Genomic DNA, 16,466 nt, shown 5'->3' on the forward strand with positions numbered 1-16,466 from the left:
CGCTGGGGTAGACAGCTGATTTGCCTTTTGGGAAAAGAGGTCTTTACTCTTGTGAAGATTCCCAGGTACTCATGATTGCTTTTAAGTAAGCTATTGAAAAAATTCTTAAGTATGCCTTTTATTTACATCTGGGAAACATAGTTTGTGTAGACGCACATTCAGGTTTTTAATTGGTTAAGAAAAAATCATTACATATGGAAAAAAGTCATTTTTCTTTTTTAAAAAGTGAGGGGAAGCCTGGGTGGCTCAGTCGTTAAGCGTCTGCCTTTGGCTCAGGTCATGATCCCAGGGTCCAGGGATCGAGCCCTGCATCGGGCTCCCTGCTCCACGGGAAGCCTGCTTCTCCCTCTCCCACTCCCCCTGCTTGTGTTCCCTCTCTCGCTGTGTCTCTCTCTGTCAAATAAATAAAAATTTTAAAAAATAAAAAGTGCTTTATTGGGATATGGTTCACGTACCATACAGTGCACCCATTTAAAGTGTGTGTATCTGATGGTTGTTAGTATATTCACAGGTATAGGCAGCTGTCATCTCACAATCAGTTTTAGAACATTTTTCTCATCTCAGAAGGAAACCCTGGCCCCCAGCCCTGTTCCGCCCAGCCTCAGGCACTCACTGCTCTGCTTTCTGTCTGCAGATTTCCTTGTTTTGGACATTTCGCATGAATGGAATCATAGAATATGTGACCGGTTTCTCTCACTGAGCATACTGTTGTAGCACGTGTCAGTACTTCATTCCTTTTCTTAAATCATTGTGCTGAAATGTACACAGCATGAAATTTACTATTTTTAACCATTTTTAAGTGTACAGTCCAGTGGATTCAGGATGTTCACACTGTTTTGCAACCATCATCACCATCCATCTCAGGAACGCTTCTCTCTTCCTGGTCTGAAACTCCGTCCCCATGAAACACCAATGCCTCTTTCCCCCTAGTAAGCACTGTCCTTTGACATTCATTAGCTCAATCAGAATCTGTTTTTAGTCGTTTTGTATGTGTTTACTGGAATGTGGTATATCTTTTGGATGCACAGCCCTGCCAACATTTTGATTTTAGCCACAGAAGACCTACTTCCTGGCGTCTGAACTCGAGAACTGTAAGATAAATTCATGTTTTCTTAAGCCATGAAATTTGTGGTCATATGTCACAGCAACCCCAGGAAACCCATGACATCAGTTTTACACACGTTTGTACAGACTCGTCCTGATGTAAGGCTCTGGTGGTTGTGTGGCTCCCACAGCAGCTACTACGTGCTGAGCACGGCCCGGTGCTCCTGCTCAGTCTCGTCTCCTCATCTGTAAACGAGAGGCAGCATCAGCATCCACCCTGCAGGAGTGGGGCGGGGGGACTGAGCTAACCTGTTGAACACTGCAGCCTAGGGAGCTCTTAAAATGACTAAAGAGGGGCGCCTGAGTGGCTCGGTTGGTTAAGTCTGATCTTGATTTCGGCCCAGTCGAATCAGTCTGATCCTTGATTTCGGCTGAGGTCACGATGTCAGGATCGTGGGATGGAACCCGATGCCCACACAGGGCGTGGAGCCTGCTTGGAATTCTCTCTCCCTCTCCCTTTCTCAAAAAAAAAAAAAAAGATTCCCTCTCCCTTTGCCCCTCCCCCTCACTCAAGAAAAATAAAATGACTAAAGAAAGTGCAACTCTTTTATAGAGGGGTGAATTTGAGGCTCAGAGAGGTTTAGTGATATGCCCAAGATCACATAGCTAGTAAGTGGCCATACTGGGATTCGAATCCTTGGCTCTGAAGCCAGTGATCTTTCTTGTAGCATGATGCTTTCCCTCAGGACTATCTCTTAGGGAGCTTATGGTCTAATTAATCAGGGAGCCAAACCTAACCCTCCAGACCTAGTAAGACAAATATAACAGGAGGGAGTTTGGAGAAGAGAGACTCAGTGGGACAGCAGTGCTGCTGGTTATTGTCATTTTCAGAAAAGCTTTACTGAGCACCCACCATTTGGGGTCACTAGGCCTTGAGAATTGTAGTGAGACATTACCCTTGCCTTCAAGGAGCTAGTAGGGAAGGTGGCAAAAGCTTCTTGAGAAGGTTGGAATTGGAACTTGGTCTTAAACTGTAGGTAGTTTTTAGGCAGCAGCAAAGGGTAAGGAGGAGTTTGCAGATTGGGAGAGCATGAGTAAGTGGATTGTGATAAGCTGTATCTGTTAGTACTAGATCTAGCTGCTTATAACAGAAGCCCTAGAGTAACAGTGGCTTAAACAAAAATTTATGTCCCTCTTGTGTTAGAGGTCTGGAAGTAGACAGGCTGGGCAGGTATGGCAGCTCCATGGGCTCAATGGAGACGTGGGCTCCTTTCAGCCAACTGCTCTGCTGTTCCTAGGCTGTGGCTCTGATTCTCATGATCTAAGAAGGTGCTAAAGCTCTGGCCATATGTGCCGGTCAAGACACTGGCAAGAAAGTGGAAACAACACTAGACATTTCAACATAGAGAATTTAATATAGGGAATTGGGTGAACAGACGTTAGAAAGAAATGGGACCCAGTGGCCCACAGAACTGCAGGAAGCAGCCCCTTCCCTGGGCTGGGGGACCAAGGGAAGAGGTGGGGATTATCAGACCCTGGAGCTGGGCCCCGCTGCTTGCGGAGAGGGCACTGCTTGGCTGTTGCTGGCATCTGAGACTTTGAGAAGCACCCCCTGCAGCTGGGGCCCAGCCCTCTGAGCTGGTATCCTGGAGAAGGTGCCGTGAGGCTGGTTCTGGGGCTGGTGAAAGAAGTGGGGGTTCCCCTGTTGCTACTCCAGCACTCAGACACAACACAACAGGCCTGTCTCCTTCCTCCTGCCTTCCAGCCTCCCTCCAGGGCCCCCACTGGCAGACCGTAACTGGGAGCAGCCGGCAAAGGAGATTTGTAACGGGTGGAACCCCTGGCCCAATGTCACAACCGAGAACTGAAGTGTGGACTTGTTGCTCATAGACCAGAGCTTCGCGATTGACACACTGTCCTCTCCTTGTTTCAGACAACAGGATAGAGGACAGGAAGAAAGGGACAAAGCCCATGAGGATGTCTTAAGTTGACTTCCAAAAGTCACCTTTTACTTCCTTTTACATTCTACTTGTCAGCACCTGGTCACACGGGCACACCTACCTGTAAAGGCAGCTGGTAAATAGTCTTCATGCTAGGCGCGTTGCTGCCTGGATAAAACCTGGAAAGGGAGGAGAATGTCTGCCACAGAAGCAGAATTTTCAGAATTGTTACCTCCTGTTAATACACCAACATTAACAAACTTCCAGATAAAAATTTCTCCCTGTTCTCTTTTCTCCCCACACAATCTCTTGGTCTGTATTTTGTAGCTCTTGGCAGTGCTTGTCAGTGTGTGCTCATAATCCCTGTGCAATCACACCATGCCTGTACCTGATAGTGTGAATTAGGTGTGTATTTTAGTCTCACTTTGGTATTTTAGTCTCACAGGTGGCTAGGTGGCTCCTGTGACCGGGGGGTGTCCTTCTCAGCTTTATATCCAGAGACTGGACTCTATATCCAGAGACTTGGCTAGACTGGACTGGTTATGGATGGGGCAGGGAAAAGCTGGTGGCTTCTGCGACCGGGGGGTGTCCTTCTCAGCTTTATATCCAGAGACTGGACTTTATATCCAGAGACTTGACTAGACTGGACTGGTTATGGATGGGGCAGGGAAAAGCTGGTGGCTCCTGTGACCGGGGGGTGTCCTTCTAGAAAGCTGTGGTTCGATCTCCTGGTCACTTTCTCTCCCAGAGTTGCATGCCTACTGCCCTATGATGCTGAAGCCTCTGACGGTCAGGGGTCGACACGGTTTGCTGGAGCGTGTAGCCTCCGACACTGACTGTCCTGTGATTTGTCTTCTTTGTCTTCATTAGAGAGGCTATTTCTTGAGGGCAAGGGCAGAGCATAGTTCAATTTTGTATTATCCTAGCTTCCAGCATAGTGCTTGGCTTAGATAATAGTTCCTGAAGATTCACTGGCTAGATTAGGATTTAGGGACTCTGAAGTCTGCTGCAGATGAGGTGCTTCATGTCTGGAGCTCCTGACTGTACAGTATCTCGTATTCCTTCATTCAGCTCCGATTCCTCCATTAACTACCCTTCCTCTCTACCTGATCGTGTCCAACCCAGGCAGGTGATTTGTCCCAAAGGCAGTTATTCTCCTGTTCAAATGACCCCTATAACTTGTTTCTTGTCTCTCCTCGTCAGAGGGGAAGGTTCAGGGTACTGAGATCTCCCGTCATTTCCTCTGAGTGCTCCAAGAACCAGTCAGTGTTGCAAGTTTTTTGAAAAGGCTGTTAGTCAAAATTGATTGAGATGTTTTAATAACATGGAGCTATATATACTTCAGGTGGAAGGTCCTCGGGGCGGTGGGTTAAGTATTGCTCCAAGATTTTAACCTGGTCGCTATGGGAACATGGTGGAGTTTTTGGATCCTAGAAGAACGTGAGCCTGAAAGAACGCATCTGGGACGCTCCCACCCGCAGGGTCCTCACAGGGTTCTCATTCTCTGGAGGCACACACCCTGTGCAGGTGCACACATGCGATTTAGGACTCACCTCTAGCGCTAAGCTAAGAAGAACAGATAGGGAATTTGCCTGTTTTTAATGTGACTGGAATTGATCCAAACATCGTGGAGCTCATCGTGTATATATCGCAGGTCTCCTGAGAGTCGATCGAGACTTTGATGGGAGTAGTTCCTGTGGGACTCTGACGTCTCATCCGTAGTTGTCCAAGAAGGGTGGTTTAGCTGACCTTCAAAATACTGACGCTTACTGTCCTTTGACTTCCAACAGAGGTGGCCTCAGTAACATGCTGTTCCAGTGCTCCTTTCCCGACACCGTGGCCACCATTGGTGACGAGCCTCGGAAAGTGCTCCTGCGGCTCTACGGGGCAATTTTAAAGATGGTGAGTTCTTAGGCTGCGTGGGGACGGGAGGGCCCTGTGAACAGTTTTCATCCTCTCTCCTAAATTACCTGGGAAGAGATTTTAAATACTTTAGTGGTGGTTTTTAAAGCTATTTTTACATACTGCTTTTATCTTAATTGGGCTGCACAACTGGGTTTTTTGCTTATATCCTGTTATGTTCTGAATTCCTGTTTTTGCTTATAATTTATTAGTAAGACAGTACAAATATTCTCAGCTTTATATCCAGAGAAAAGTATGATGTTGGTTAAATCTTTAGTAGTGGTTATGATGCTTGGATTTTCCACACATTGAAATTTTTAGCTCAGACCTAGGTTGTAAAATTCTAATGTGGAAAAGGTATTGTTTTTAATAACATGATCATAAAGGTTTTACAGGGCACAGGGGAGCCCCGTGGACAAAGTATAATCTCAGTTGAGCTGAATTTATTAACTACCTCCCTTTGAGATTCCTTTAAAATGTTGAATTTGTTAGACTCATAATCCTTTTAAATTTTTATATATTAGTTGAATCTAATTTTCAGTTAAAGTGCCTTATTTATTGAATTGTCTTCATCAATTGTAGGAGATCCCAAATGTCTGGATTTTTTTTTCTATTTACACCATGAATTTACCACTTTACTGACCACACATACAAATGTTTGTTTGATATCTTCCTATGGTAGAATTTTAATATCCATTTAAATCTTCAGAAGGGCCCATTTTGATCTTCATGAAATGGAGAGTAGTTTTCTGACTTAATGTTTTAAGAGACTAGTCTCAGCTCAATCTGAAGGGCAGATTATGCCCATGTCTGCGATAATTCGATTTTAATGTTCAGAAATATCAAAGCTAAAGCTGGCACTCTGTCATAATGTGACTGAGCCTTTTTGTTGGATAGTTTTCCTGGGCCTTGCCCCGCTGTGAAGTGCTCAGGATCTGAGTGTTGGAAAGCCATGTGCCCTTTGCCCCGGAAACCTGAGGCCACTTTGTGATGAGGAACATACAGCTGACCCTGACTTTGACCCCTTAGTGATGGTACACAAGCGACAGGGTTCTTGTGTTGGCCACACAGTTGGGTTTTTCATTCAATCAAGTTGCACTTTCAGAGCACAGTTTTTGAAAAACCCAGTTAATGTCCTTTTGGTACTTTCAATGAGACCAGTCTTGAGCCATTTTATCTTTGAGGACTTTTACATCCTCTAACCATTAGTCCCATTTCTGCTCATTTGTGGGCTTTCATGTGGGCAACACTTTTAGGATACTTTAATAACCAGTGGCTAGAATTGCACGTGATACAGACTATTGTTTAAATCTGATTTCTGAGGCTTTCGTTTGTATTGATAACTTTAACTAGGGGCATTTTAAATGTGCACTATGCACCCCTCCAGGGGCCAGGCTAAACTAGGCGCCAGATTCTGCTCTGGATCTGTGCTGTTTGGGGTGCTGGTCACCAGCCCTAGGGGGCTATCAGACGTTTGAACTGTGGCGAGTGTGACCGAGGGTGGGGATTTTAAATTTTAATTACTTTTAATTAACTCACATTGAAATGGTCGCATGTCCTGGTGGCTGCCACATTGGACAGCACAGCTCTAGAATGTGCTGTGTTACCGGAGGTGTAACTTAGCGAAGCCATCGAAAGCATGGCCTGGCCCTGAGCAGTTAACTCTCCCCCTAATAAAGGTTCACTATCGCTAGTTAGTATTTTGTCCTTTTCGAAATTTTAGTGGTCCAGAATTACTGCCTTATAGTACTTACACGTAATAAAAATGCCTGGAAATAGGATTTGTGTTAGCATTTCTAGGTCCCTGTTTATTTTTAGGTAACTCAAAAATAAACAGAATAATTAAAGGCACTTAAAGTGGAATTAATTCTTTCCAAACTAATAGAATGGAGTATGTTTTTACATCTAGGTCTAATTCACAGGGGGGCACTCTACATTTAGCTTCTTAATCATGTTTTTATTAGGCAAATGTCAGTTGCCATTCCCGAATCTGCCTCCGCCGAGCAGGGCAGAAACTCTGCCGGGAGACGAGCAGCTTACTAACTGGACAGTCCGCGGGTTCTCCAGGCTCACGATTGACTTACTGGACAGCGGTCTCATTTTTGCTGGAAAAAAAGCTGTTCCTTCGCTTTAGAGGAGGGAATCTGTTTTAGTATTTATGCTAAAATATGGGTTGAGTCCTCAGTTCAAGGACACTTTTTTTGTGCAGTTCCAACGTAGTAAAAATATGAGACCTACAGTCTCAAATGGAAATGTTTTGGAGAGGTTTTTGGCTGAGGTTTTTGTTCTTCAGGGTTCAGCAGGGGCATTGGTTGCCAGGTGGAATTTTAGGCATGAATGGCCATTGTAAACTGTGGGTCATTTGAATACCTTGACAGCAGACGGAGGGGAACCAGACTGGGGCACTCTGAGAAGTGGCCGCGGGAAAGAGAAGGCCGTCAATGCAGACATGGAGTCCGTGAGGCACAAGCCAGGTGGCCCCTGCCAGCAGGTGCCGGCAAAGCTGAGCTCTCCCAGCGCTGGGCCAGGGATCTCACCACAGACTTCAGTGCCTTTTCAAATATTCCCAAGTCCGATTTAAAGGATCTATGATTTTTATTGCTGGGTGTGAGTTCACTCATATTGCTGACCAGCTCTTTGGAATGAATCTGGCCTACAGCAGAGGGACAGACAGACAGAGTCTGCCATGAGGCTTCTGTTCCCACCACCACAACGAAAAACAGTTGCCAGAAGTGATAGTGATTTGTTAGGATTTGCATTCATTGAGAGATGTGGCTGAGCAAATCTAGAGCCCGCCCAAATAATAAATCCTGTTACTTTCATAAACGAATGGATTAAAAACAGAAACATAACACCACTCAACTGTTATGCTTTCTCCGTCTGTACCCTCCCTGTGGGGAAAGCACACGTGTCCCTATGCGTGTACATGTGCTGTCCAGATAAACTGGGATCCCCAAAAGCGGCTGTATAAATGCAGCTGTAGCATGCTTTAGGGTGGGTCAGAATAAGCTCCTTCTTTAAAAACTGTTAGCTGACAGCTACAGGTAATGGTAGACCTGTGCATCTTCTCAGACGGTCTTGCTGTTTTGCTTAGTGACACCCTAGAGCCGTCGGGTTCTGTCCTTTCCCTGCCTTACCTCTGAGGATCAAATGTTAAGGAGAAATATTTCTTTGATTTACATTGACAGTCCTTTACAGGTGACTTGGTTGAAGATAATTAGATGTTGCTCAGCTTTTGGCTGAGGCCGTGGCAGTGAGATACTGCTCCTCCATGCTGTCCACTGCAAGCTACGGGGCAGAAAGCCAGCAGTTTCTGTCCCCAAACTTCGTTCTCTCCCAGCCCATCACAACATACAACACTATAAACATCAAAATACCCGTCTGATCTTAAAGTAGTACCTGCCGATACAGTTCAGGGTCTGTTTCACACAGCCCAGCCTTCATTTTAACAGGGAAGATTGGTTTCTTTAGTTGCACAGATGACGGATGCAGAATTCCCCTGCAGAATCACCCCTAGGCACAGTAGGACAGTTTCGAGAAGGTGAGAAGTACTAGTTCAGCCTTTGCCACGTGGAAGGAGATGTGATTGCTAGAAGAGAGCTTGAAACGATAACGCAAGCTATAAATGTAACTTGGTTTTTTTCCTTTCTGGTATGGGAAGGAACATGAGCTCCGCAACGTCCAGTAGCAGACTTATCAAAGCAGCAAGTTTGGCTGATTACAAATAACCCGTTTGCTTATTTATCATGAATTGTGGAAGACACAAATGTCAGTACGTATTCATTCAATGTAACCTGTGCCAGTTGGCGCAAGTCTCAGAGGATTGCTTTGTCCCTTCCTCTGTCAGAACAGTGACTCTGTGTTGAGCCAGTTCCTTCTGTGCATGAATGGAGAGATTTGGCCTCACCGTTTTGAACGGTCTCACAGGCATGAATGTCTATAAAACACATCAAAGATCTCTCCAGTGTTGTCTGGGAAAATGTTTTTGTCTGTTCTTTGAGCACTAGAAGGCTAATATTAGTGCTTGTTTGAGTACTAACCATAATAAAATTAAAGGCATCAAAGCACAACGCAGATATGTATCCATGACTGAAAAGAGTGCAATCTGGGACATGGTCTGTTTTAAATCCGGAAAGCAAAATGTCATCTTCCCTGTTTTCTCTTAATCCCAGGTTAAATAGAAATTAAACCACTCTAACATGTGGGAACCAGACAATATGGGAACAGCCCATAGGTAGCTCATACTGAACTATCAGCGGCTGAGAAATTGACTGCTTACAAACATTGCAGAGACCGTCTGATTCATGCTCCCTCACGAAGAGCCCTGCTTTGTCCCAAGAGCCTGGGGAGAGCACGTGTCCCTGGTAACTGAGTACTGTGAACTCTGTGCATTATTTCTCATCGTGTTAGGATCATCATGAGTTTAAGTTGTTTTGTTTACTCTGCGTTTTAAAAAAAAAAATCCCCTTGGACTTTGAGTGTGGTGTAATTTTATCTATTCCTAGGGTAGTCTAACTTCCCTTCCAGAAGTAACACATCGTTCTAGTATTATGTGTTCCCATTTGGTCTAACCTAGTATTTCCTCAGTTAATACTCGAGAGAGAGTCGCCAAATCACTATCTGCGGTCCTTCCATACCTGCTTTGGTGCCTTCTTTTCATAACTAAATAAATGGCAGACTACTGTGTCTAATTTTGACATATGCAAAGTGTCTTTGTCTTGCTGGTCTTAAATGTTTGGGATTTATAGCATGAAGCCAGTACCGATTTCGGGTCCCTGGAACGATGGTGTGAGTGCAGCCCACCCGTACGGGGAAGGAATGTCTTTGTGTCGGGTGGCGTGAAGGGCGCTTGGGGGGAATGTACTACTTTAGCTGTCTGTGCATGTGTTCTCTGCCGCAGGCTGTCCATGCGATCGTGCCTGGAGCACTCTGGTTTCCAGGTGACAGACACGATTCACGGTATAGTATGAGTCCTCTGAAGTTGGAGCATTCTCTACAGCTTTAATTTCTTTCTTTTAGTCCTTGGTTTCAAGAAATGCTTTTTAAAAAGATAACTGTAATGCTTTTGTTAAGTAGCACTAGCTACAGTTTGTGCTGTGCTCCCAAGAGTACAGCGATTAAGATTTCAGAATGATATGTAACGAATATGTCACTTCTTGGTTTTGGGGTTTCCTTTGGTTTTTGTTTTGATTTATTTTTCTTTTTGGTCCAAGGCAAATCCAATCCCTTTCTTCTGTTTCCTCAGTAGAAAATGATTTGGTAATTTTAGAAATTTATGGGCCTCAAAATTCGCTTGAGGTATTTAGCTGCTTCTTCCTTCATACTACTTTCAGCTTTAAGGAAATACCATAGTGTATTGATATTTTGGTCAGAGTTAGAAACAAACTCTCTTCTTAGTCCTTATCAGTTGGTATCCTCCCCGGACCCCGGGGGCCAGCAGTGCTGGTCCAGCGTGGAGGCACACACAGGCTAGAGAAGCCAGGCCACTCTTCCTAGGAACATGTTGCTTGCAGGTCAGCCCTCGGGGTGCTTATGACTAATGTACTTGAAGCCTTGGGGGCCTTGGGGCAGCAAGGATTAGACATAAATTTTGAGAAGGTCCTGGAAGGAGCCTTTCTTCTGGTTTATGTCTCCCTAGAACCTCTTAAAACTTCTTGTCTTCTGTTAATGAAGCAAGTCAGCAGAGTTCAGAGGATCAAATTGTTTTAGAATGTTCTTCGAGGTAAATGAAGATGCTCTAGAGAAGACCATTAAATGTTAAAAATCGTTGGTCTGTTTAAGTTCTTGTAAGTCATATGTGCTCATTAGAGAATCACATAAGCTATACTTTACTTTTTTTTTTAAAAGATTTTATTTTTAAGTAATCGCTACGTCCAATGTGGAGCTCGAACTCGAGACCCTGAGATTGGTTGCACGCTTCACCGACTGAGCCAGCTCAGTGCCCCTAGCTATACTTTAAATCATTACATTGTGATCTTACATTTTAACGTGTTCTGTAAAATATTTTTTCAGAAAATGCTGTAAGAGACCGAAAAAAGCAATAAATACAGAATGTTTTCATAGAAATCAGGGAGAAGGAAGGTTAGGGTCCATGGTAACATTGAGAAGAAAACATACTGCAGAAGAGTATGGAAGGAGCCACGTGACTACTGTGTACTCTCTGGAGCCAGCATTCCCACACTGTCCATCCTGTCCCTGTCCCAGCTCACCTGAGGCATGGCACAGAGCCCTACCAGGAACAGGGCAGTAGGTGCTGCCCCCGTGTCGACCCCTAGAGAGTCAAGTGTGGTCAGATCTTAGGGTGGATCCTCAGAGCCATAGGCCGCACAGTAAAGAGCCCATGCTACTCCAGGACCAGACAACCATCACAGTGACTGAACATTCCAAATAGTGCAACATCTCCTATTTTGGGGGTAAATAAACTGACAGTCTGGGACTCAGCTCACGAGGATAATCCCAGATTTTCTTAGACCAGATTGTTAGATGTCCTAGAAGTTGAGTCTGGCTAACATTTGGATTGTTCTTTCTTAATATCTCATTTATGGGTCCCAGAGTGTTTTTAAAAGGCCACAACCAACTTGCTCTTTTGTGCAGAAACTTTAAAAGAGACAGGTGAGGGCCACCTGGCTGGGTCAGTCAGTAGAGCTCACAACTTTTGATCTCAGAGCCGTGAGTTAAAGCCCCGAGTTGGGCATGCAGTCTACTTAAAATAGATAAATAAGCCAGCTGAGTGCTCTGTGTAGTTTTTTGTGCTTCTGTTTTTGGTGGAGAAGGAAGGGCTAATGGGAAGAGCTGTCTTCCATGTTTCTATCACTCTTTTTTGTATCTTTTTATTTCTGTGGCCACCATTACATTTAGCATAGTGACAACTTCCTCCTTATAACAGTATCTGTAATTGACAATGGTTTGATTTCTTAAACAGCATTTCCAATGTATTATACTGTTGATGACATGTCATTGTTTGTAGCTGATTCGACACTTTTCCCAGCCTGTCCCACCAGCAGCTAGCTCATGCAGTGGTGGGCTTTTAAAGATACTTTTAGGAAAATGTTTCAGTGTTACAAATGACATTAAATAGCTGGATGCCACTTCATGCCACTTTCACTGATTTATTTATATGCACAGCCACACATACACAGACTGCAGGGAAAGCGAGGTGTGCTTTGTTTCAGCGCACAAATGTGGCTTTATTAAAGTAGTTCAGTTGTAAAACTAGCTCCCTCGTCATTAGAGAAATCTGTCATTGAGAACGGGCCAGATGATAAGAGTTTATTCTGCCCAATAGCTTAGACAAATTAGAAGAAATAAATCTGTTATGTTTTGGAATATTGGGTAACTTTATTTTTTTTTAAAGATTTTATTTATTTATTTGACAGCGAGAGAGGGAACACAAGCAAGGGGAGTGGGAGAGGGAGAATCAGGCTTCCTGCTGAGCAGGGAGCCCAATGCGGGGCTCGATCCCAGGACCCTGGGATCATGACCTGAGCCGAAGGCAGTCGCTTAACGACTGAGCCACCCAGGCACCCCGAATATTGGGTAACTTTAAATAGAACATTTTTGAATCCTAAAATTATATAAGACAAAATTCAGTCAAGTGATATTTTCTCATTTTAGCCCCTAAAGTTGTCTTATTATTTATTGATTTTCATTTTTTTTTCAGAGCACGAAATAAAACATTTTAAAAACTAATAACCTAGAATATGAAGGGTACTTTTTTCCCATAGTCTTTATTTTTTATTTTTATTTTTTAAGATTTTATTTATTTATTTGAGAGAGGGTAAGTGAGAGAGAGAACACAAGCAGGGGAAGTGGCAGAAGCAGAGGGAGAAGCAGGCTTCCCCCTGAGCAGGGAGCCCGACGCGGGGCTCGATCCCAGGACCCCGGGATCATGACCTGAGCTTCAAGTCAAGACGCTCAACTGACTGAGCCACCCAGGCGCCCCGTCTGTGTTTATTCTTAAAAAAGACTTTTATTATGGGGAATTTACATACAACAGTGGAGCAGAAGAGTGTAATGAGCCCCAGGTACCCCAATATCCATCTTTCCCTCTGACCAGTCTCTCAGCCTCGCCCTTGTTCATTCTCTGGAGTTATTCTGAAGCATATTCCAGACATCACGTAAGCGTTTCCATCTGTATCTATATAAGATGATTTAAAAAAAAAAAAGACCATGTTAATGTTTACTTCAAAAGGTTTTAGTAATTACAAGATATTAACCAGTATTCAAATTCCTAATGTAAAAAAAATTTAGTTCTATTTTATATATGACAGCTTGTCTTTATTAACATGAAAAGTTGCAAAAAATTTGGAGTCCTGTTGAATGTTTATACAATATATATTAATATCTGCTTCAAATAAACTTGTGCCTCTGAAGTAAAATCTCACAAATTCCAAGATACATTTTACTCCCCATCTTTCTGCACAAAAGAGTTCTCTGACCTCCTTTTTGGCAATGTGAGTCTGTCTCTCGTTGGCTTGTCAGGATGAGGCCTCTTCTCTCACTTTTCGTGAATGTCTAATTGGTTTGAGATTTCTTGGTCTTACTCTTCTTGTTTACAGGATTGAGGGAACCTGAACATTCTGTACTGAGGAAACAGAACAGAGGGTTGAATATGGCAGAAGTCCATCTTGCCTTCATCATGGTGCTCTTATGGTATAAGTAATGCATTCATTTGGGGGTGGGATGGAGTGGGCAGGGATTGGGAAATTCTTAACAGAATTTATTTCCACTGGTGTGAGTATTACAAAGGAATGGCCTTGGAAACCAAGGCAGTTTGTAACTTTGGATGAAGTGACTTGCTTTCCGAGAGCACCATTGGACAAAGGAAAGGGACTTCTGTTGGCTGAATAACCCATTTACTGTATCTCCCTAAGAAGATACAGTTCGAATAACAACAGCATAGGAATAACCATAGTCATTTAGAATTCTGTACAGGTCAAATCCCGTTACAACAAACTTCAATAGGATATCCAAATTCCATATATCATATTATAGAACTTTTTTTGTTCTTTCCTTTCCTGAGGGAGAACAAGTGCAGGATTTAACATTTTGGGGGCATTTTGGCCCCATTCAGCATCCAAATGAATACCATAGCCAGGTTGCCCATGACTCGGACCGTGGATGCAAGTTTGCCCGAAGCTGGCTGGCTCTGTGGCGGAGGCTGTGCCTTGAGCTTCACGGCGTGGCTGGGCCTTTAGTCGTGCTGACAGTGTAGTGGGCAGCGGGATTGCTTGGTGCTTTGGGCGAAGACTAACCATAAATGAAAGATGGAGGGCCAATTCGTGAGGAGCTGGTAGGCCACTGGGGAGAGAGGGGACAAGGGAAGACAGTCTGAGGTCGCAGCGCAGCCAGAGGGGTGGTTCGGAGTTAGGGAAGGAGCGAAGCGTTTGTGGTACCCAGTTGCTCCTCCCAAGAGGTTACCACATCACACACCCAAGCCGTCAGCAAAAGTCTACAAGTATTTCTGGGGTGTTTTCATTTTTGTAGCTTTCATTGTAACGGGATTTAACCTGTAACATCTTTCCATCAGAGAAATGCAGGTTACCCAAGTGAAAGTATGTATCCCCCCATTTGTACTTTCTGTACCTTGTACCAAACGAACTTCACGGGATGTTAAAGATGTTACTGAATATGTGTAAGTGCAAGTCTTTTGCAGATAGCTTCATGAACATGGATGTTTGTTTGCCTTTATGCTGAGGAAGCTAGCACAGGCCCTGTTGTGCGGAGCGCGCCGGAGAGCGCCTGCGGGGTGTGTCCGTGCGGGAGGGACGGGTGCGCCGCCCCAACGCGCTGGGGTCTTGGAATGGCGCTAGCGTAGCTGGTGTTGCTTAACGTGGCATATTTTTTTTCCCTGTCCACACTTTCCACCCTTGGTACAGGTATTTTTGATAAAGCAGTGGAATGGAAAGGTATGTTTTTCATGGGATGTTCAAGAATCTTTTACCCTAACATTTCTTAAAAGTTCCCTTTATGGGCTTCCTTCTGTGTCTGGCTTAAGCCAGCCTAGTTTAATTATAACAACATTTCTAGAGGCAATATTTGAGTGTAAAATTTTGACATGATGCTTAAAAGTTTCTGACTTGCTTTTCTCCATCCCCTTATTAAAGATAGTATGAAGATTTTTAAAGCACTTGGGGGGGGTGGCTTTTAAAAGATACGATCTGTGACATGAAGAAAGAATGTAGCCAGAGAGTTGCTTATGGTAGTTAAGGATCTAGTTGTTACTGCTAGATCCCTGGTTTCCAACAATTTGCAGTTTCATTGAGGAAAGTGCTATAATATATTAACATATGAAGTAAGTGTAAGGACTTTATTAAATTCACATGACCCTCCTTTTGGTGGAGGAAGAATTCAGATTGAGCCAGTGACAGGCTGAGCAAGCAGGGCTAGTCTGTGAAAGTGGCAAGTTGGCAGGCTCGTCGCACGGGTTCTGTGCCAAGGCTCCTGCCTGCACAGGGCTTTCTTCTCTGTCCCCGTTCTGTGCTGACCATGGCGACTTGCCACGGGTGTGTGTACACTCCCGGTTCTTGCAGGAAGGAAGCTTCCTCAGGATAGTGTTGACTTGAAGGAACCACCTAGCTAAATTGGGGAGACCACTTGACCCTTTGTCTTGGGAAGGCCTGATTGGAAGAGCGCCCCCTATTGACTTTCCTCTGACAATGAAATTGTGAAAAGGTACCTGGCTGTTTGGGGTCAACAGCACATTCCTTTTCTTGTAAAGAAATGAAGCGATTCCTCGGGTGTTGGTCCTAGTGCTGGACACTGGTGGTGCATTTTACTCTGCCGCTGGTGACTTCCGTGGGTTGAGGAGCACTCATTAAAGATCTGTGATGTTTTGTAAACCTTGACTGTTGTGGTGGTTGCAAAGTTAGTGTGTGTTTGGTGTTCCCCATCTTACCAGAAGTGTTTGCTTTTTCTCATTCGTAGAGGTCCTGTAATAAAGAGGGATCCGAACAAGCTCAGAAAGAAAATGAATTTCAAGTAAGTAATTAAGTCCGTTCTGCATCTGTCTGAGGTTGTAGCGGTGTTCGTGGTGCCAATTCACTCGCCGCCCCCAGAGGGGCCAGACCGATTCTCAGAGGATGGGCTCTTTCCCCATGGGGAGCCTCCTCCCTAAGAACGAGCGTGCCCAGCTATTTTTAGTTCCTGCTGAACGTAGGCAGCGGACGTGTGGTGTCCTTATGGCAATCTAAACAGCATTTGGGGTGCCGAGAGAAGGCAGTTTAGGGAGCGCTTGTGCGTGACAGGACGTGGAGGCAACCTGGCTCAGGTGCTGTGCCTCTGACCCCCTCCCTCTGTCTGCGTGACACCGAAGCCAGCACTGCCCGGGTGAGCAGGAGTGCCTTTTCCCACCTGCGGTCCCCTGGTCAGAAGGGCCCCTCTCTGAAATGCTTATGCTTAGAAGAGCTTGAGGTCAAGAGCACTGATGTGTCGACCTGGTCCCTCTTTGAGGCTCAGAGTGGGAGTCTAGCGCAGTGATGTCCACATGCCAGGGCTAAACCACCTTCGAGCACACTGGCCCAGGGTATGCACCCCACCCCGCAACACAGACATAGGTACACTGGTTTTACTCGCTGTAGA

General features: G+C 44.7%; 1 protein-coding gene across 6 annotated transcripts in view; it reads left to right on the plus strand.

Moving 5' to 3' along the window:
• Positions 1-16,466, plus strand: part of CHKA (choline kinase alpha) — a 58,610-nt gene that overhangs the window by 18,964 nt on the left and 23,180 nt on the right. For 3 of the 6 annotated variants that reach the window (XM_073883383.1, XM_025878679.2, XM_073883378.1), the window contains exons 2-3: positions 4,775-4,886; positions 15,813-15,866. In XM_073883383.1, the coding sequence (XP_073739484.1) occupies positions 4,791-4,886; positions 15,813-15,866 (150 nt within the window). In that variant the 5' untranslated portion in view covers positions 4,775-4,790. The remainder of the gene's footprint in view (positions 1-4,774; positions 4,887-15,812; positions 15,867-16,466) is intronic. The other 3 variants (XM_073883382.1, XM_073883381.1, XM_073883380.1) reach the window with 1 other exon arrangement.

The sequence above is a fragment of the Callorhinus ursinus genome, unplaced genomic scaffold (genome assembly GCF_003265705.2).
Source record: "Callorhinus ursinus isolate GAN/ISIS: 27379988/994484 unplaced genomic scaffold, GSC_fseal_2.0 scaffold51, whole genome shotgun sequence".
NCBI classification, from domain to species: domain Eukaryota; kingdom Metazoa; phylum Chordata; class Mammalia; order Carnivora; family Otariidae; genus Callorhinus; species Callorhinus ursinus.